The sequence below is a fragment of the Olea europaea genome, chromosome 7 (genome assembly GCF_002742605.1).
Source record: "Olea europaea var. sylvestris chromosome 7, O_europaea_v1, whole genome shotgun sequence".
NCBI lineage: Eukaryota > Viridiplantae > Streptophyta > Magnoliopsida > Lamiales > Oleaceae > Olea > Olea europaea.
Window position 1 is genome coordinate 12,351,196 of NC_036243.1, and position 18,182 is coordinate 12,369,377.

The following is an 18,182-nucleotide window of genomic DNA, read 5'->3' on the forward strand; positions in this document are numbered from 1 at the left end:
TGTCAGCCGGCATCAGTATTGCTAAATGCACAGATCATAAACACAAAATATGAGAAAGGTTCTCCATTTTTCCTTACCACACTATCCCGCCATTAATCACTCAGGTATTGCACTGGTTGAGATGAAAGATATTTTGACAAAGTTGTGTTCAGCACTGGAAGCTGCAATTCCAATAGAGTGTTGAAGGGGGAACAGCTCTAAAACCACCATGTTGGACTGGAAGGCGACGCAAGAATTGAGATTTAATAATGTAATATGAAATATATAATATCACAACCAATAGAACAAGATTAAAGTAAAAAAACAAAAAGAGAGTTAAATAGAGGAATCGATGTTTTATTCAATAACAATATGGAAAGAGTCAACTATAGCAATAAAGCTTCACAAAATTAGAAAAATAGTCTAGCATTTATATAAAAAAATCCACCCCTAGAAGTGGAGTTGTAGATGAAATAAAATATCAAAATTTTTCTTATTTGATCTCATCAAGTCCAACACAAATTTCAACTCTCAATGAGCTTCCAAATAGAACTTTAACTAGAATTTGTCAATTAAACTTCGATAGGATTACTCCATAGCATTCCAATTAGAATTTCTCTTGATGTGCACCTCAATTATATCTCTACAATTATTTCAACGAGGAATTCAAGTTACACCCAAATTTTAACAATCTCTACATTAACACGAATTCCACTGCAACGATTAAAACTTCAAAATTTTCCCACTAAAAAAATAAATTCGACTGCAACGAAATAAATTGAACTCTTCAATCAGAACCAAAACTTTCCATTCCACAAAAACATCTTTCCCTGCATGGTATCCACAAATGACACGTGAACCCTACCCCTGGGTTCCCAAAATTCTACCTAGGAATCACAATTGACCAAATAGGGTCGAAGCACACTCTGTAGTAGAAACCACATAAAATGCATGATTAGAAGGCCCATTGTTAGAACTGTCACCTTCAATGATCCCGAAAGCATTACAAACATCGCCGACACCACAGTACCTATGCTCAATGGATCCAACCCTAGTACTGAACACAGTGTATCTACTGAAATTGGTGGCAAAAAGGAATTACCAACGCTCCCCTGAGCAATGTTCTGAATCGATCCAAAGCCCATCACAAGAGATATTGTACCCAACTGAATTTCTACTACAATACTAAACTTGTCCAAATGTCTCTTAATTGATTCTACGCTTCCTTACAAGATGTATAACCAAGACTTCTTTTGTCCCTTTCCGTACAACCCGGACACCCCTTCAGACCCTCAAGACTCCACCTCCACCTCCACTAGAGAATTTATACCATTTTGAATTTAGGGTACTCAAAGATATGAGATTCCTCTTCAGATTTGGAACATATCGAATCTGGCCAAGTGTTATAACCATCACATCGTACAACCTCAATCCGACTCGATCGATTCCAATAACTCGACCAGACTGGTTGTTTCCTACGACAACTCCACATTGCTTAATCACCTTATATGTTTGAAACAAGTTCTGATTGGAACACATATGGTGTGACATGCTGAATCAAAAATTCACTCCTCGTCAGACTTAGACTCCACGTCAGATATTATGGTCAACATCACATCACTGCCATTCCAAAAATCCTCAACTACATATCATTAAATAGACTAAGAATTGCAGCTGACGTCACAAATCTTTCAAAATATTGTAAACTATATCAAATCTTTCATTTTTACATCTAGGGCCCCAATGATGGCAAATGAAGGACACACGGAATCCGACCCTTCATCCATCAGTTGACCTAAAAAATCAATTTTTTACTCATTTTGACCATTTAAGTGAAAGTCAAAATGGTCAAATTAATATTTAAAAACAAAAACAAAAACTTCCCACCCCTTGACCAACATTTCTTTTAAAATAAAATTGGCTTCATCATATTTCTTGAATTTCATTAGACCATTGATAAGCATACCATATGTTACAAAGCTTGGGTTCACACCATGTTTTACCATTTTCTCCTTGAGCTGAAAAGCCTCTTCCAAATTCCCTTTTTTGCACAACCCATGCAAAAGGTTATTATAAGTAACAACATTTGGAGCTATACCCACATCCTCCATTTTCTTAAACAACATAACTACATCATTGACCCCTATTTGCATAACGCATTTATCGTAGTACTAAACAAGTAGACATCTGGCAAAATGTCCTAAGAAATAATATTAAAGAGCTTGTAGATGTGGGTTTCCCGTGGAGATGTAGACTTCATGGACGAACTTGAACCTAGGAATAAGGTTTATCTGCTGCCCATGACGTAACAATGTGGGTAGATGTAATTTCTTTGACTGGTACGGCCCGCCAATGTGTGCAAGATCCAATGAACTGATCCCTGAATTTTTACGAGTTAGAAGGAAGGTGAAAGCTGAAATAAACATCCTCCATTCTAGAAGCCATTGTATGGAAGACTTGTCTAATTGGATTTTTTTGTGGAGTTTTTGTGAAATGGTTCTGTAACTAGATCTGTGTTAGGTTTGAGCTCAAATGTTGGGTTTACGCGTTGTTATGTGGGTCTTTATGTCATAAATCGTGTTGTCCGTGGATTTCTAACTTATCTTCTATTAATGGAATATGTTGTTATTAAGCAGTGGTTTGATTATTTCTTTCTCCTATTTTCATATTCTTTGCTAAAAGCGAATGATTTAGAGTAAGGGAAATTTTGATTGCAAAACGTTATGGAGATGGTGTGGTGATGGTCCAAAACCCTTTTTTGAATTATTAGATACGGTCTCAAACGTTTTATCTCTCACAACAAAAGTCTAAAACCTTTTAAGCATGTTACAGGAGAAGTCTCAAACCTTTGAATAAGTTGCAATAGCGATCTTTAACCTTTTTCCAATTTCATATACAAAGTATGTACTAATTATAAACATTTCCACACCTGGTCAATTGGAAAACATTTTAAAAAATCAAAAGTATAACAATGAATTAAATGACTAAAATGATGAACATGTATTTCACTTTCAAGCAGAATATACATCGTCAAAAGAGCATTATACAGAATCAGTCTAACTTCACAAACGATCAGTATTGTACTAAATTGTTAAATCAGTGACATATCGAAATATCAACAAAAGATTAAAGACATTACAAAGTTAGTGCAATGTATGTACATATCATCAGTAGAGCTAAGGTTTTTTTTTTCCCATTCCCTTCTTCTTCTTTGCCTGTGTTTGTGAATCCTTAGATGTAGATGCTTTTCTCTTGCCTCGTAATATTGTTGGCTTGTGATTGTGGTTGAGTATCTGCTTGTGAACCTGGGTGGGAGCTTGTATTTGCATGCAAAGAGGCTATGTATGTTCTTTTGTTATGGCATGTTTCTCCACATCTTATGCAAGTCATCTTCATACTCGTTCTTACAATTTTTGTTCCTGCAGGTGGCTCAACTTGGGACCCTTTTTCTCATCTTCTTTGGTCTACCTACTTGTTTCTTTTTTACTGGTGGATTAAGAGGGTGTCTACCAAGTTCTAGCCATAACTCAGGACTAGACTGGACATTGATTGGATGACTGGCTGTAGGTCCTGAGATAAGCTTCTTTAGTGTAGTATGCATCAACGTACTCGTATATGCCAATAACTCGTAGATGCCCTACAATTTTCACTAAATAGTGTACCACTACATCCCTTAGTAACTTTATGTTGTCTAACTTTATGCCTGTGTAGAGTGGATCTTGCAAGAAAAATATAAGACATGATAATTAGAAAATGGTGAAGTAGAAAACATCGTTACCTATATGGCATTTTGGATCTTAAATGTCAGTGGCAGGGTTAAACCAAATGTCATTCCTAGCTCTTAAGGAGGAACCATCTTCTTTACATTCAATTGGAATGCTTTTAGATCGTTCGAGTCATCATAGTCTATTCCATTATTATCTTCACCACCAGCATTACCCTGAGTTTCATCACCAATGTCAAGCGATTCAGTCAACTTGAAGAATACATCTACATCACTATCATCTACAGCTACACCTTCATCTTGCTCATATTCTGGATCACAGAACCTTTCCAGCAATCCCTCTTCCATGTCATATTTTCCATCAATAGGTGATGCATCACTCTCGTCTGGTTGTTGAGCAGAAGGCTCTACATTTGGTTGTAGAACAGGAAGCACCACATGCTCTTTAACAAGGGATGGTGTGGGTAGATCTTCAACAGAAATCTCCACATTTTCAACAAGGGGTGATTCAACTAGAATCCAACGTTTTCATCAACCAAAGGTGGAGCATCAACAGGATCTTCAATAAAAATCTCCGAATTTACAACAGGATCTAATACGTTAGCTGAAGGTTCACTAGTTTTACTAATAATAGGTGCATCATCTTCCTTACTCTCAACTCTATCCACAATGTACGCATCATCACCCTCTATGCTTTTATCATAGACCTCCACAGCGTAGCATGCATGTTGCTGAACTTATCCCTCAAATTTTGCTTTTTTCTTTTTCTTTCACCTCTTCCAAAAACCTTACCCGTGTTGACATCAACAACTAAAATATCATGCTCTACTCTATCATCCCGTGACAATCCACTACAGGCAAAAACCACAACTCCACAATCCTCTTCTCACAAGCAACTTCACTACATTCATAAAGTCTGCATCCCTCACCAACCAAAATGATACCTTACTCAATCTCTTCTTTTCAACCTTATAGAGATACCTCATTTTGTGAAAAGATCCCAATATCTTCATGGCATTGTTCAGAAGAAATCTGTTAAACCAGCCAGGAAACATATATTAAAGATATGCTATCTTACCATGCTCGTACACAAAATTTCGCATCTTGGAGAATAATATACCACCATGATGTAACTTTATGGTAAAATAAGTTCAAGACAAATGATCGTTAGGCCCTAGTCACAATATACATGAATTTATAATGTAAACCCGCAGCGATTGTACGATTTATGATATACCTAAATTAATAAAATAGTACAAAATACAAAAATTGTACTAAATGAAACCACTTCAATGCTCTTTGCACAACAAGGAGCATTGATGTTTTCAGAAATTCCAAAACACAATAACACTCACCATACATAGGCTCGGGAAGAGTGCCTCGCATGTCGCATGCGATATCTTCAACATTAACGTCAGATTCATGGCTTCCTTCTTCAGACATCGTAGAAGGTAACCGTTCGCTTCTTTATCCATGTTAACGTTAATAGGAGATTATGAAATTTCTCCTTTTTGAACGAGAGAAAATCTGCAAGGACGGAATTACCCCTCCTTAAAATGGTCAAATTTCATCTTTTTTAATTTCCAGGTCAACTGAATATGTTTTGGGCATTTTCCGTCTAGATGGATCTCCAGTGTATATATTATAAAATGTTAGGAATCTCCGCTGGCACAAAATAAAGGTTAGGACAGAGCCTGCAAAAATTGAAAAAGTTGGGGACTGCTGTTGAAATTTTCCCTAAACCTTTTTCTACTTGTTTGTGTCCCTCATCCAATTGCTTCTTATGTGTTGTGTTCATCAATTACATTATCTTTGCTTCTATCATATGTTTTGCAATCAGCTGTGGTTAACTAGCTTTCTGAGTTTTGTAACTTTTGTTATTTATTTATCTCTTCATCCCATAATAATGAAATTATTTTCATTTTTCACACAAATTGAAAAAAAAATGTAATTAATATATTTTAAAAAATAAATTTTACTTACATTTTTCCAATTATACTTTATATTAAATAATAATTAAAATAAGAGTAATTTATATTTATTGATAATAAGACATTACATAGGGACATTAGAAAATTAAAAAAAAAATTATTAAGGGTGGTTATATGCACACCACATTTTGATTAAATTAAAGGTCATCAACCTTATTTATTATCACGCTTATATCCTTATCATTTTATATCACATTTTTTTTAACATTTCATTAATTAGAAAATCATATACTTAATCATATTTTTTATTCAAAAATATTGTTAACATGCTTTAAAATTAGGGTCAGATATTTGATCGTATTTTTGTAGTATTATTTGATTTGCTTATTCGAAAATATAATGGATAAATGAGTCTTTTTATTCTATTTTTGAAAAAAAAAATAGAAAGAAACCATAATAAAAAATAATTTATATTAATTTAAGAATAAAAATGCGATAAAAATTTGAGATATAAATGTGATAATGTGCAAAAGTTTTAAATTCTTCATGGAGTTAAAATGCAATCTAGTTATCAAAATCATAGTATAAATATATTTGACCACTAACTATTCAATCATTAGGGAAAAAAGGTACCTATAATTTGAAACAAAAGAATAAATAAAGGGTACCGCTATTTGCATCCGCGATTTTTATATATGTATCACACTCTATATACATCCTTATTAAATTATTAAAATTTTAGAAAATTATTGTTTTCAGCTACGTCAAATTTCAATATTGATCTTAATAAATTCATTCATTTAAGCATAATAGATCCATACAAATTTTATATGTTCATCGCACTATAAATATATTTCTAATACAATTTCGAAAATATCTATATTCATCCAATCATTATCATCATTTAATCTGGTTCTTACTTTTTATTTCTTATACTGTCATGTCTGTATTTTAATATTTAGTTATAATGGTTAGCAAATCTCTCTCTCTCTCTCTAATTTATAGGATTCTCTCAAAAGTATACCGCTTACGCAACCAAACAAATTCCTCCTTGAATCATATATTAATTATTATTATTTTTGCTTATAAACTCATAATTTTGGTTGTTTGTGTTCGATTGATAAATTTAAGTTTGTTTTGTTTTATAATGTAAAAATATTTGGAAAAGTATTGAAACTTATTTTAAAATTACTTATATATTTACCTCTATCAAATCAATATTTAAAAAGGCATAAAAATAATATTCAATTTTTCATATCATGAAAAAATTATAACTCTAATAATATGTCAATTTTACTATTATTATTATTATTATTATTTTTTTGAATTTCCATTGAAGAGGATATATTATGATTAGAGTTTTATGATTTTAGTTAAAGATGATATTTTATGATTATTAAAATTTTAGTTAAACACACACTCTAAAAGAATATAAAAATGTTTAAAAGAATTTATGAAAATGAACATTATTGAATGAATTTAAAACAACATATTTTTATTCAATTTTATATATGTTTATTTATGTAAATTTATATAAGAGAAAAAATATAATATAATTATATTTTTAAAAGTGGATGTATATATAAAAATTATGGATGTAAATAGCCGTACTCTAAATAAATAGATATATCTCTCTTTATAGAGCAAAGAGAGTAAAAAAAATAAATCTACCTTGATGATTAAGGGTTGAGATCTGCTATTCAAAATTGACGATCCAACTTGCTGTTTATTTGACATATCATTTTTCACCTATTTTTAAGTACAAATGACAGTAATGGAAAAGTTGAAGGTATTAATTTAAAAAGATGTGTCAATAAATTATTTGAAGGTCAATAAATTGGACAATCAATTCTAAACGGTAAATCTCAACTGTCATGCAATAATAGAGAAGCTATACATCACAGGTTTTCAGCAAATTCTGTTGCTAACAGCTGTATCCACCCAAAATTCCATTACATGAAATAATCTGAATTGAGCTACGTCAACGTCACCAACAACTTCCTTGCATTAGAATCACAAGTCACTTGGGTCTTTCAATGCAAAGAAATTAAGGACCAATTGGACGGGCTAGTTTGTCTTTACAACATGATGCCACGTAACTCATTTATCTACCATTTAAGAATAAAAGAAGAGTTCCAAATTCCTAAGTCATTTTCGAGTCTTATTCTTCTCAAAATATATTTTTTTTATTTATTTTTAATCATACATTCTTTTATAAAATAATATTACACATAAATTTTAAAAAAATTCTTCCTTTTTGACCACACATTATTTAAAAAAATCAGTTTCCCAAAATCTAATTAGAATAGAGTTCAAATAGGAGTTAAGTTTCATAGTTAGGCCGTGTTTGACAATTATTAAAATGTGTTTTTAAATAGTGATTTTGGAGAATGTATGATTAAAAAATAAGAATTTTTTTTTGAATTTCATGTAAAATATTTTATTATGAGAGTGTGATTAAAAATGAGTTTAAGAAAATAATAAATTTTGAAATAATGAGAATCAAATATTAATTTATTTTAATCAGAACCATTCGATCACATCAATTTCGAATCAAATCGAGCACTTGATTCCTATTCCAGTTAAAATCAATTCAATTCTATAACTTAGAGTATGTTTAATTGATTGGTTTTATTTTTCATGGAAAATGTTATTTTTCATTCAAATTCTTATTTTTTGAGTGTTTGACTAACAATTTTTTCATAGAAAATATTTTTCAACTTTTAGTCAATTGATCATAATTTTTATTTTCCAAATAATTCACTCTCTATTTCTCTCTCTCATCTATTCTTTATCTCATCTGTCTTCCAATAAAAAATGAACAAGTATAATATTTTCTGAGTTGAAAACTAAATTAATCAAACACATTTAATTAATAATTTTCATACAAATAAATTTTAGACAATTAGATTGTCTAGAATTTATTTTTTTCCTTATAAATTACATACTCACATTCAAATGAACCCTTAGGAATAAGGGAAAAAAAAAACAAACAATTCTGAGATCTTGGTCAAGTAATCAAGTTTTATTTTGATTCTGTAAATATTTTTATTAACCTCTCTATCAAATTATAATTTATATAAATTTACATAAATTAATATGTATTCAAATTAGCCGACAACTTTAACATATAAATAAAAAGCGCGAAAAAGTATAAAAGATTCAGACGGGCTCTGATTCGATCCAATTTTCTTTTCATCAAATTAGTGATTTCATCTACACAATTTCCAATTACAAATTGAGGAAATTACACTAGACCCTATTTTTCAAGATCACAGTTCAAAAAATAGGTATAATGTTTATTTAATCAAAAATCAAACAATATTTAATTAATAATAATATTATAAAACTAAATTAATTTATATACCCCATCTAACCCCGTTCCGCCCTCCCCAAATTTCTCAAACCCTAATCACTTCCTCACTCCATTCTCTCTCTATATCACTTTTCACTCTCTATCACGATTTTGGATCTTGTTCTGAAATGATTTTGTCAATAGTTTTTACAGTTTGTAATGGTGGTGGCACCGATGGCGACGTGTTGGTGGTGAGCTATTAAATAGCTAATATGTTAGTGGTTGGTAGTAAGGGTGATTGTTCATGGTTGAAAATCTACGATTATGATGATTTTTGTTGGCAGTGGGTTGGATTTAGTGGTGGTGACTTTTGTTGTTGTGGTGGTAGTGGTGTTAGTGATCGTAAGTGGCCGTCGTGGCAATGGCGATAGTATGTGATCCACTATTTGGTGTATGTGAGCAATTATTTGGTTATCTATTATCACTATTCAATTGTGATTTAAAATTTTGATAATTTGTGATTGAAAAATAATTTGTGATCAACAATGATTTTGATTTGTGACCAATTAATTTGATAATATGTGACGTTATAACCGATAAGAATGTATCCGTGACCATAAATTGTATAATTGTAACCTTAATATATTTAATCAATAAACTATAATTAATTAATTAATTAATTAATACTTAATTTCTGAATTTTGAAACTTAAAAATTAGAAAATTGAATTATTCATATTTAATACATGACTTGTGAATTTTTCCTCAAAATTTTGAATGAGACTAAATTCGGTCAGATTCTCAATTATGTGTGGGCAAACGACTTGGTGCCCATCCCTGATGGTTTTCAAAATGGGACATTAGCCTCTATTTGAGCCCATTTTATATCCATTTTCAGACAATTTCGGATCGTAGTACACTAATTTTCTGCATTCAATTTCTACTATTTCTGATAAATAAATGACTACAGCCCGTCATATAAGGATAAAATCCCTTGTCCCGACTCGGGGACAGGATTGAAGACAATGACACCCACCATTCTTGAGGGGCGCCATGTGGAGCCCCTGTCCCCAAGCCGGGACAAGGAGCAGGTCTCATCAAATAATTCGCACTATAATAGAAGCACGTCTATTATTCTTAGCCCCCGTTTGGCCTTCATTCTATTTCTCTCTTTTATTTTCAACCATATAATCTTATATAAAATAATATTATACATAAATCAAAAACTTTTTATTCTTTTTTCAACTACACATTTTTCAAAAAAACACTATTCCAACCATTAAAATTTGACAAGAATGGGGGCCAAACGGAAACTTAATTCTAATAACTATATAAATCTATAATATTTAATTTACTTCTTTTCTTTTCATTAAAGGTCCGTTTGATTGTAAAGATGAAAAAGCAAACCAATTCCATGTAAATTAGAAAAGAAAAAATCACCAAAACCATAAGAGTTCGGTTTTCATGTAATTAGCCAAAGACATGCTTTATACGTTTATATCTTGAAATTCAAACTTCATTTTCACTTTTATATTAAACAACAGAAGTAGAAAGCGAATTCTTCGAATTTGACATTTTTCGTGAAATTTAATGTTATCAAACGGATCCTAACAGACTTTAATTTCTAGAAAATAATTCTTTAACTTATTTTCTATAAAATAAACTTCTAAACACAGAGAACACACTCTCTAGCTAAGAGTTTTTCATCCTGAACGACTCCCTGTCCAAACGGGGGGAGTTGTCCAAGTAGCAATGCCCCTTCTTATATTATATTAAAATTAAAACCAGCCCGAAAGTCGTCAAGCAAGTATTTAGATGAATCATCCCTTTATTTCATAAAGATAGACTTGTTTTCATTTTCACACCAATTAAAAAATATATAATTAATATAGTTAAAAATATAATTTTTTTATTACAATTTTCCAATATACTCCTACATTAAATAATAATTTAAGTATGAATAATTCATAGAAAACATATTAAGCTTCCGTTTGACAACCATTATTTCAGAACTTTTTTTTTCTCCATAATTATTTTCAATCACACATTCACACAATAAAATATTCTATACGTAAATCAAAATTTTCCCTTAATTATGCACTCTCCCAAAAGTTGCTATTCAAAACTTTATTTTGCAAAAATAAAGGTTGTCAAATAGGGACTACATATGAGCGTATTAAGTCCCTGTTTGGTAGAGATTAAAATAAAATTTTTAGTAAATTTTAATAAAGTTGATGAAATGTGTGATGGGATCCATAAAATATGTGGTTGAAATGAATTGTTGACTTTGATTTAGATTAAATTTTTGATTTTAATGAGTGTCAAACAGGAGCTTAAAAAAAAATAATAATAATAACTATTCTCTCAACAACAAAAGACCTATAATTTGGAAAAGACGGGGGGAAAAAAAAATCTTTATGGAACGGAAGCATTATTTTTTACCGTCTCTCATAACTTCAAGCAACGAAATGCATGAAGTACAGCATTTACAGCAACAAATTAAAGCATTTACACAAATTTAGAGTAAACTGCGTGGACATTTTGTGCACCGCTCGTTGGGTTCATCAAACTCTAAAACAAACTAAAGGGAAATACAAAAGATGCGCAAACTAACATATACAAACCTGGAAATGTAATAATTCGATTCGTCTTTCTTAAGCATCATCCATTATATCGTGCATAATATGTCGAATAAGCACGGGGATAGTGATTTCTGGTGCACTCAAATGGGGTAGGTGACCTTCAGTCGACATGATTTCAACGATGGACTTACCGCCAAGATTCTGGTGGAGATATTCCGCCACGGCCACCGGCACTGCTAAGTCTTTCGAGCTCTGGATAATATGGACTGGGACAGTGACTCGCGCTAGAAAATGTCTCAGGTCAAATGTAAATATTGTCCGAAAAACACTCAAGGCTATGTCGGGTCTCATGTTGAACAATGTCCTGCTGAATTCTTGGACAGCCACTGAATCCATGTCTCCACCTACTACTAGTGGAGCAAAACCAGAACACCATGACTTGTAGTTGGATTCAATTGCTCCGCATAGCTGCTCAATGTCTTCTTGTTCAAATCCTCCATAGTAATCCTCAGTATTTATAAACCTATATTTAACAAATTCAAAGAAAAAGGAGCGTCAATTAAGTCGAATATTTATAATTATAACCCTAATTCCTTATTTATGAAATAAATAATAAATCACTAGTTACATCTACTTGCCTACCCTACCTTAGTCGACTGTACTAAGTTTTGAAAAGAAAGTAAATTAAATATTAAATCAACAGCCAAGTACGGTACTCTGATAAAACTCCACATAATTGAACAATCTAAAGAAGCATTGAATCACCTTGGAGAAGCAGAAATCGTGATGATTTTTTGAAAGAGATCAGGCCGAAAGATGGAAGCTATAGCACCAGTCATGGAGGACAAAGAATGGCCAACAAATATGCATTTATTAACCTGATATTCTTCTAAAATTGCTAGCAAATCATAAGCATAGCCTTCAAGAGTGGCATATCTTTCGAAATCAAAGTAATCTGGGTTAGTCGGTCCAGACCCCATATTATCATACAGTATAACTTTGTATTCATCCACAAGATGAGGAACTAAATGCTTCCAAACTGACTGATCAGTGCCAAATCCATGGCCAAGAACTATTATTCTCTCGCCGGAGCCTAAGATTCTCACGTTATGAGCATCTCCAACCGTGCTCATTTTCTGTTTCAACCTTTTCTCCCCTTTCTCTTCGAATATCTGGCTGCTGGTATTTGTGGTTTGAATTTGTTGCTGCTATAGTTGATTTTTTTTGTGCTGTAGGACGACTTTTTTAAAGGTTGAACCGCCTCACTACCCGTCCTTGGAGCATCATGATGGAGATTAACAGCGAGATGTACCCTAACAAGTTAGGGAACAAGAGTTTGCCTGTACATTAGTGCTCACAAAGAGTCAAATTCCATATTTTAAGAATCGAACCCTCACATTGTGACTGTCAACAAGGGTAGGATGACTTTCTTTGATGTGGGCGATGCCTACATTAATTACTTGAGCAATATTATTATTATTATTATTATTATTATTATTATTCAGCTTCACTTTTTGTTCACTCATATAATTAGGGCTGGACAAAACTCTCGAATCGATCGAACTGAACCCGAACCGAACAGAACCGAATCCGACTTTTCTTCTCAAGTTAAATACCCGAACGGATATATGAATCAAGAACCGACGGGTATAGTTCAATTCTCGGTTCTAGGCCAAGACCCGAAAAATCGAATAAGAACCGAATCTCTGTAATTTTTTTAATTAATTTATTTTAAATAAGTAAAATTATTTTATTTTTTCTAAATAAATTTGTTAACTAGTTAATTTAGTTCAAACCACAAAATATGATTTTCCTATTTCTAATATTCAGTTCAAAATCGACTTAATCAAATTGGCCTCAATTTTTTGTCCAAATCTGTTATTCTACTGTAGTGTCATTTCTACCGGAGAAAAGCGAATTAAAGCTCTACAACATCTCTCTTAATTATTTTGAGCTCGCTATATTTCTCTTTTTGTGATTTTAATAATCAAATTTATGAATAATTCAGCAAAAAGAGAAGTGAAACACATAAGATTGAACTACGTTATTTTGTAAGAGCTCATATTAAATATATCATTAATTAAATTAACGTAACTTTGTATGTATTAAAAAATTTAATTATAATACGGAATCGAATGGAATCGAACCGAACCCGAACGGTTCCGTAATTAAATTTGAACCCGACGATTCCACTTACTAAATACCCAAAAATTTCGGGTCAGTTCGGTTCGGTTCTCGTTAGAACCGAATTGAATCGGACCATATCCAGCCCTACATCTAATCTATGGCCGAGAACCGAATCGAATCGGATCATATCCAGCCCTACATCTAATCTGTGGGCTATTCACATTAATGGTAGTGACCCCTCTTCTGTTTTATCCCACTAATGGTTACAAGTGACTTGGACCTGACAATTTTCTTGGATGCCGAATGATTTAAAGCTAGTGGAGCATATATGAGGTGCACACATGGGTTGGTTTCGCCGAAGAAGGTTGAATGGACAAATGCAAGAAAACATTTAATTAGGAAAGTGACATTCCCGTGCTTGAAAGCAGAGTTCCCGTGAAAGGAGATAACCCATCCAATAAATTCATAGCGGGTGGGTGGAATTAATTTTGATTGCCATTTGTCACGTTTATATTTATTCTAAGGGTACCTGCTCTTTTCCAGGCGTACTAATGCCGCCACATAAAATTCTTGAAAGTTGAAACTAGAGATAAGTTTGAGCCCCCATTACATAAAAATTTCGGATAATGCTGCACGTACTGGGCTATGAATAATAATATTTAGTCTCATTTATGCTTGTTGGCGTCAAAATTTGTAAGACTGATCTTGAACCAATTTTAAGAATAAAAAGGGCGAATTATTACTAAATGAGCCATAAATCGATTGGGAAAATATAATCATGTCATAGTCCTTTCTTCTCTTTTTTTCTTTGCCCCTTGGGGTAACAATTTCTCCATTATTTATACATGTTTTCGGTCGAAATTACATCAAATCAGCTACAGTTCCGAGCTCGAAACTCGGGTCACCGAATTCTCCTATGATTGATCGACGAGATTGGTGGCCATGTGTTAATGTTCTTCTCAGATAATGATGACCCTTAGGCAACTTGAAGATCCCGAGCTAGGGATTGGTGGCTGTGAACGACAGTGACATCACTCCCGACAAATGGGTTGATTAGAGTGGTTAATGTGACAAGAGGTAATCATGATGTCTTCTGAGTTTACAGTGGGAAATCCGATTTGGGGGTCCCAATCGAACTCACATTTACTTGAGGTGGGGCCTGCGATGATTTGTCATGAGGTTAGAGTTCGGTGGTCAACAATGCTTATATATTTCTTTGTGAAAGTGTGGCTATGTATTTTATTCAACAAAATTATTATTCATTTTCATAATTCTTATGTTAGAACAATGTGATTGTGATCTTGTCGTCACATAAATCGGTACTAAACATCAATAAGTTGAATAGTTAACATTATTTCACAAGCTATTTTTGCACAGCTAATCACCCACGACGATTATGCTTTTGTACTTCACTGTTGTATATACTTTTGCACCAATCACTAAGGATCCGAACTTTAGTTTTTGTTCCAACACACCTCAGTAATGTACGGTTCTATTCGTGCTTTCCTTTTTTCACCTATTATACCATTGTCTTTATAATTTATTGGTCGATTTAAGTTTTATCCAATAACAAGGTAAACGTGACTCGATAAAATCAAAGATTTATTAGAAAAAATACCTAATCAAGTTATTGTTAGAGGTTCAAAACTTTGCTTTGATCTAAAATTAGAGGCAAGACTCAAAATGTAGAAGTTATGTGAAAGTTGATTGAAATAGAGGGAAGTCGAGAAAAGATTAGAATAATTAGTAAAGACGATAAAACAATCAAACTGAAATAAAAGTTAAAAAGACACTAAGACCATGACATTAGATGAAATCAATGACAAAATTATTATTCTCGTTCATGACAAAAGTAAATAGTAATGGATAAAATCATGACAAGTAAATTATCATTTTCATCCATGACAAGCAAGTAAGTAGTGAATACGTAAAATGATCATTTGATACATCACAATAATATTTGGCTTGAACAATAAAGAGTCGGCGCAGGGCTTCTTTTTATTTATAGCCAATGGTTTAATGTCGATATATTTTTTTTTCTTTTTCATTCTGTCTATTTTTCAAGATGACATATTTCATGAGATCTATTTATTTTTATTATTTCTAAGGACTTGAACCTGTTCTGAAATCTATTTTACCTATTTGGGGATCTTCGAACTTCTTTTAGGTTTCATTTGATTAGTTATGTTTTAGGGTCTCTTCAATTGTACTGCTTTCTTGATATGACTATATGGATTATTTGCTCTACTTTCCTTTTGAGGAATTTTTATTTTTATTTTTATTTTTATTTTTTTGAATCAACTTCTCTAACACACTTCAATATATTTAAATTTTACTATATATTTAAATTTTACTGACTGATTGTCTCACTAGAATATATATCCGATTGGAGCATGTACAACTAGTAAAATGTCCCAATGCATTTGGCAGCTGATTTAGTATTACATTTTTACTTCACATTCAAATTGCCTCGTACAAGCTTAACTATGATGTATTTTATATTCCATTTTTTCAACTATTTAATTTCTATTCCTTAACTTTGAGATAATTGTATAATAAATAATGAAAGTTAGCAAACTATGCCATAAATCGTCACCCTTCAGGGATCAATACATCCTAACTCCTAATCTAATCTAATAAACTAAAAGAGCCGTCCCCGGCATAACCCAGTGGTGCAAAGGATAAGAATGAGCTTATTTCACACCTTGTTGGCAGCCACAGTGTGGGTGTTCGATTCCTGAGACATGAAATTGGACTTCTTGTAGGTGCAGTGTACATACAGCTCTTGTTTCCTGACTTATTGGGACACATCCTGTGATTTACCACCCTCACAAAGTTCTAGGAGCGGAACGGTGGGGACCCTCAAGGTTGTTGTTCAACCTTTTTTTATTAATATACTAAAAGAGCCAGTTTTGAGGACATTGTTTCTCTGGAAGTGTCCCCTCGAATTTCTTTTTCCATTTTTTTTTACCTCTCTCTCTCTCTCTCTCTCTCTTTTTTTTTTTTTTTTAAACTCTTCACTCAACATTTAAAAATGTCTTTTCCTCATTATTGATTCAAAAATGACACTGTTTTATTTGCGGGAAATATATCCAAACAGCTTAAATAAAAGGAATGTTTTTGAAAATAGACTAAGAAATGAAAACATTTGAAAAATAGTCTCCAAATAATAATCTTTCCAAAAATACCCATTATAGAGAAATTGCAACCAAAGCCATCACAATGTATAAAAACCTTCAAATAGATCCTCAAGAAAATATAGACCAAAAATCTTTAATTAATCTAAACCCAAATATTATAGAAAATTTTATTGATCTAAGAAATGCAACAGAATGTGAATTAAATTATTTAGAGGAAGAACTGAAAGGACTTTTTACAGAATATTTAGATCCAAAATTAAAAAATAAAAATGTTACTATAGATAATAATACAATCAAAACAGAAAATGATATATATAAATTAATTCTTAATCTGAGAAGAAGAATTAAAGAACTAAATAAAATCATTAAAGAAGAAGTATTAATAAAAAATAGTGAATTTTATAAATTTTATTGCGATATTTTAAATACTTATGAAGATTTTAATTGGCTCAAAAATATTAACCCTCCGCTGCATACTCCGACGAAATGGTATCAGAGCCATGTTACGAATCAAAAATTATGATGAATATAGTAGATGAGGAAAATATAATTGAAGAATTTTTGAAAAAAGTTGAAAAATATAAAAAAACCTAGTTATCCTTATTTACCTAAAAATACCACAAATGAAAATTTTGGGGATATACATAAAAGATTAGAAAATCTAGAACATAATCTACAAATAGGAAACGCTCTTTTAGACAAAAGTCTTAAGGGAAAGGATAGAATTATAATAAATCCACCCCAAGATTTTAGGATAACACAAAAAGAAAATAATAAAGGGAAAAAATATGAAGAAAAACTATATATGATAACAGATGTAGAAGAAATAGAACAAAAATTCTTAGAATCTACATGTGAAGAGTATGAAGAATATAAAAAACAGTTAGAAGAATTAACTGAAAAAATGGAAAATATAAAGATGAATACTAATCCATCTTCAAGTCAGAATATAAAAGTAGAATTCAGTAGTGATGAAGAACAAGATTATCCTTATGGTACTACAATACCACTTAAAGATGGTCTTAATCAATATAGAAAAACACAGAAAAGATACACTGGAAATGTAAGAAAACAATCCATAAAAGAAATAAACCCTATGAAGTCCTACAATGAACCAATCCACACAACAGGAATATGGTTAGATTTAGATTGTGTAGATAAGAATAAAGCTATTGAAACATGGATGAAAAGTACAGATTTAGCAATACAATTTAATAAATGGGAAACATATACAGCATTTGGATTTATAGAACATACATTCAGAGGAATTGTTTCTGAATGGTGAAGAAAGCTACCAGAAATTATTAAAGGAAGAATAAAATATGGAGCAAATAGAACTGAGGTATTAGATAATAGAAATACCTTAAATGAACAAAATATACATGAGATATTAAAAAGACTTGAA

At 31.8% G+C, this 18,182-nt stretch overlaps 1 protein-coding gene across 1 annotated transcript; it reads right to left on the bottom strand.

The window, feature by feature from the left end:
- Positions 1–11,331: 11,331 nt before the first annotated feature.
- On the bottom strand, positions 11,332–12,749 carry LOC111397015 (probable esterase D14L). Its single transcript, XM_023023674.1, has 2 exons — positions 12,276–12,749; positions 11,332–12,033 (listed from the first exon to the last, which is right to left on the bottom strand). Exons 1-2 carry the CDS (start codon positions 12,641–12,643, stop codon positions 11,583–11,585), a joined length of 819 nt encoding a protein of 272 aa, XP_022879442.1. The 5' UTR covers positions 12,644–12,749; the 3' UTR covers positions 11,332–11,582.
- Positions 12,750–18,182: the final 5,433 nt, after the last annotated feature.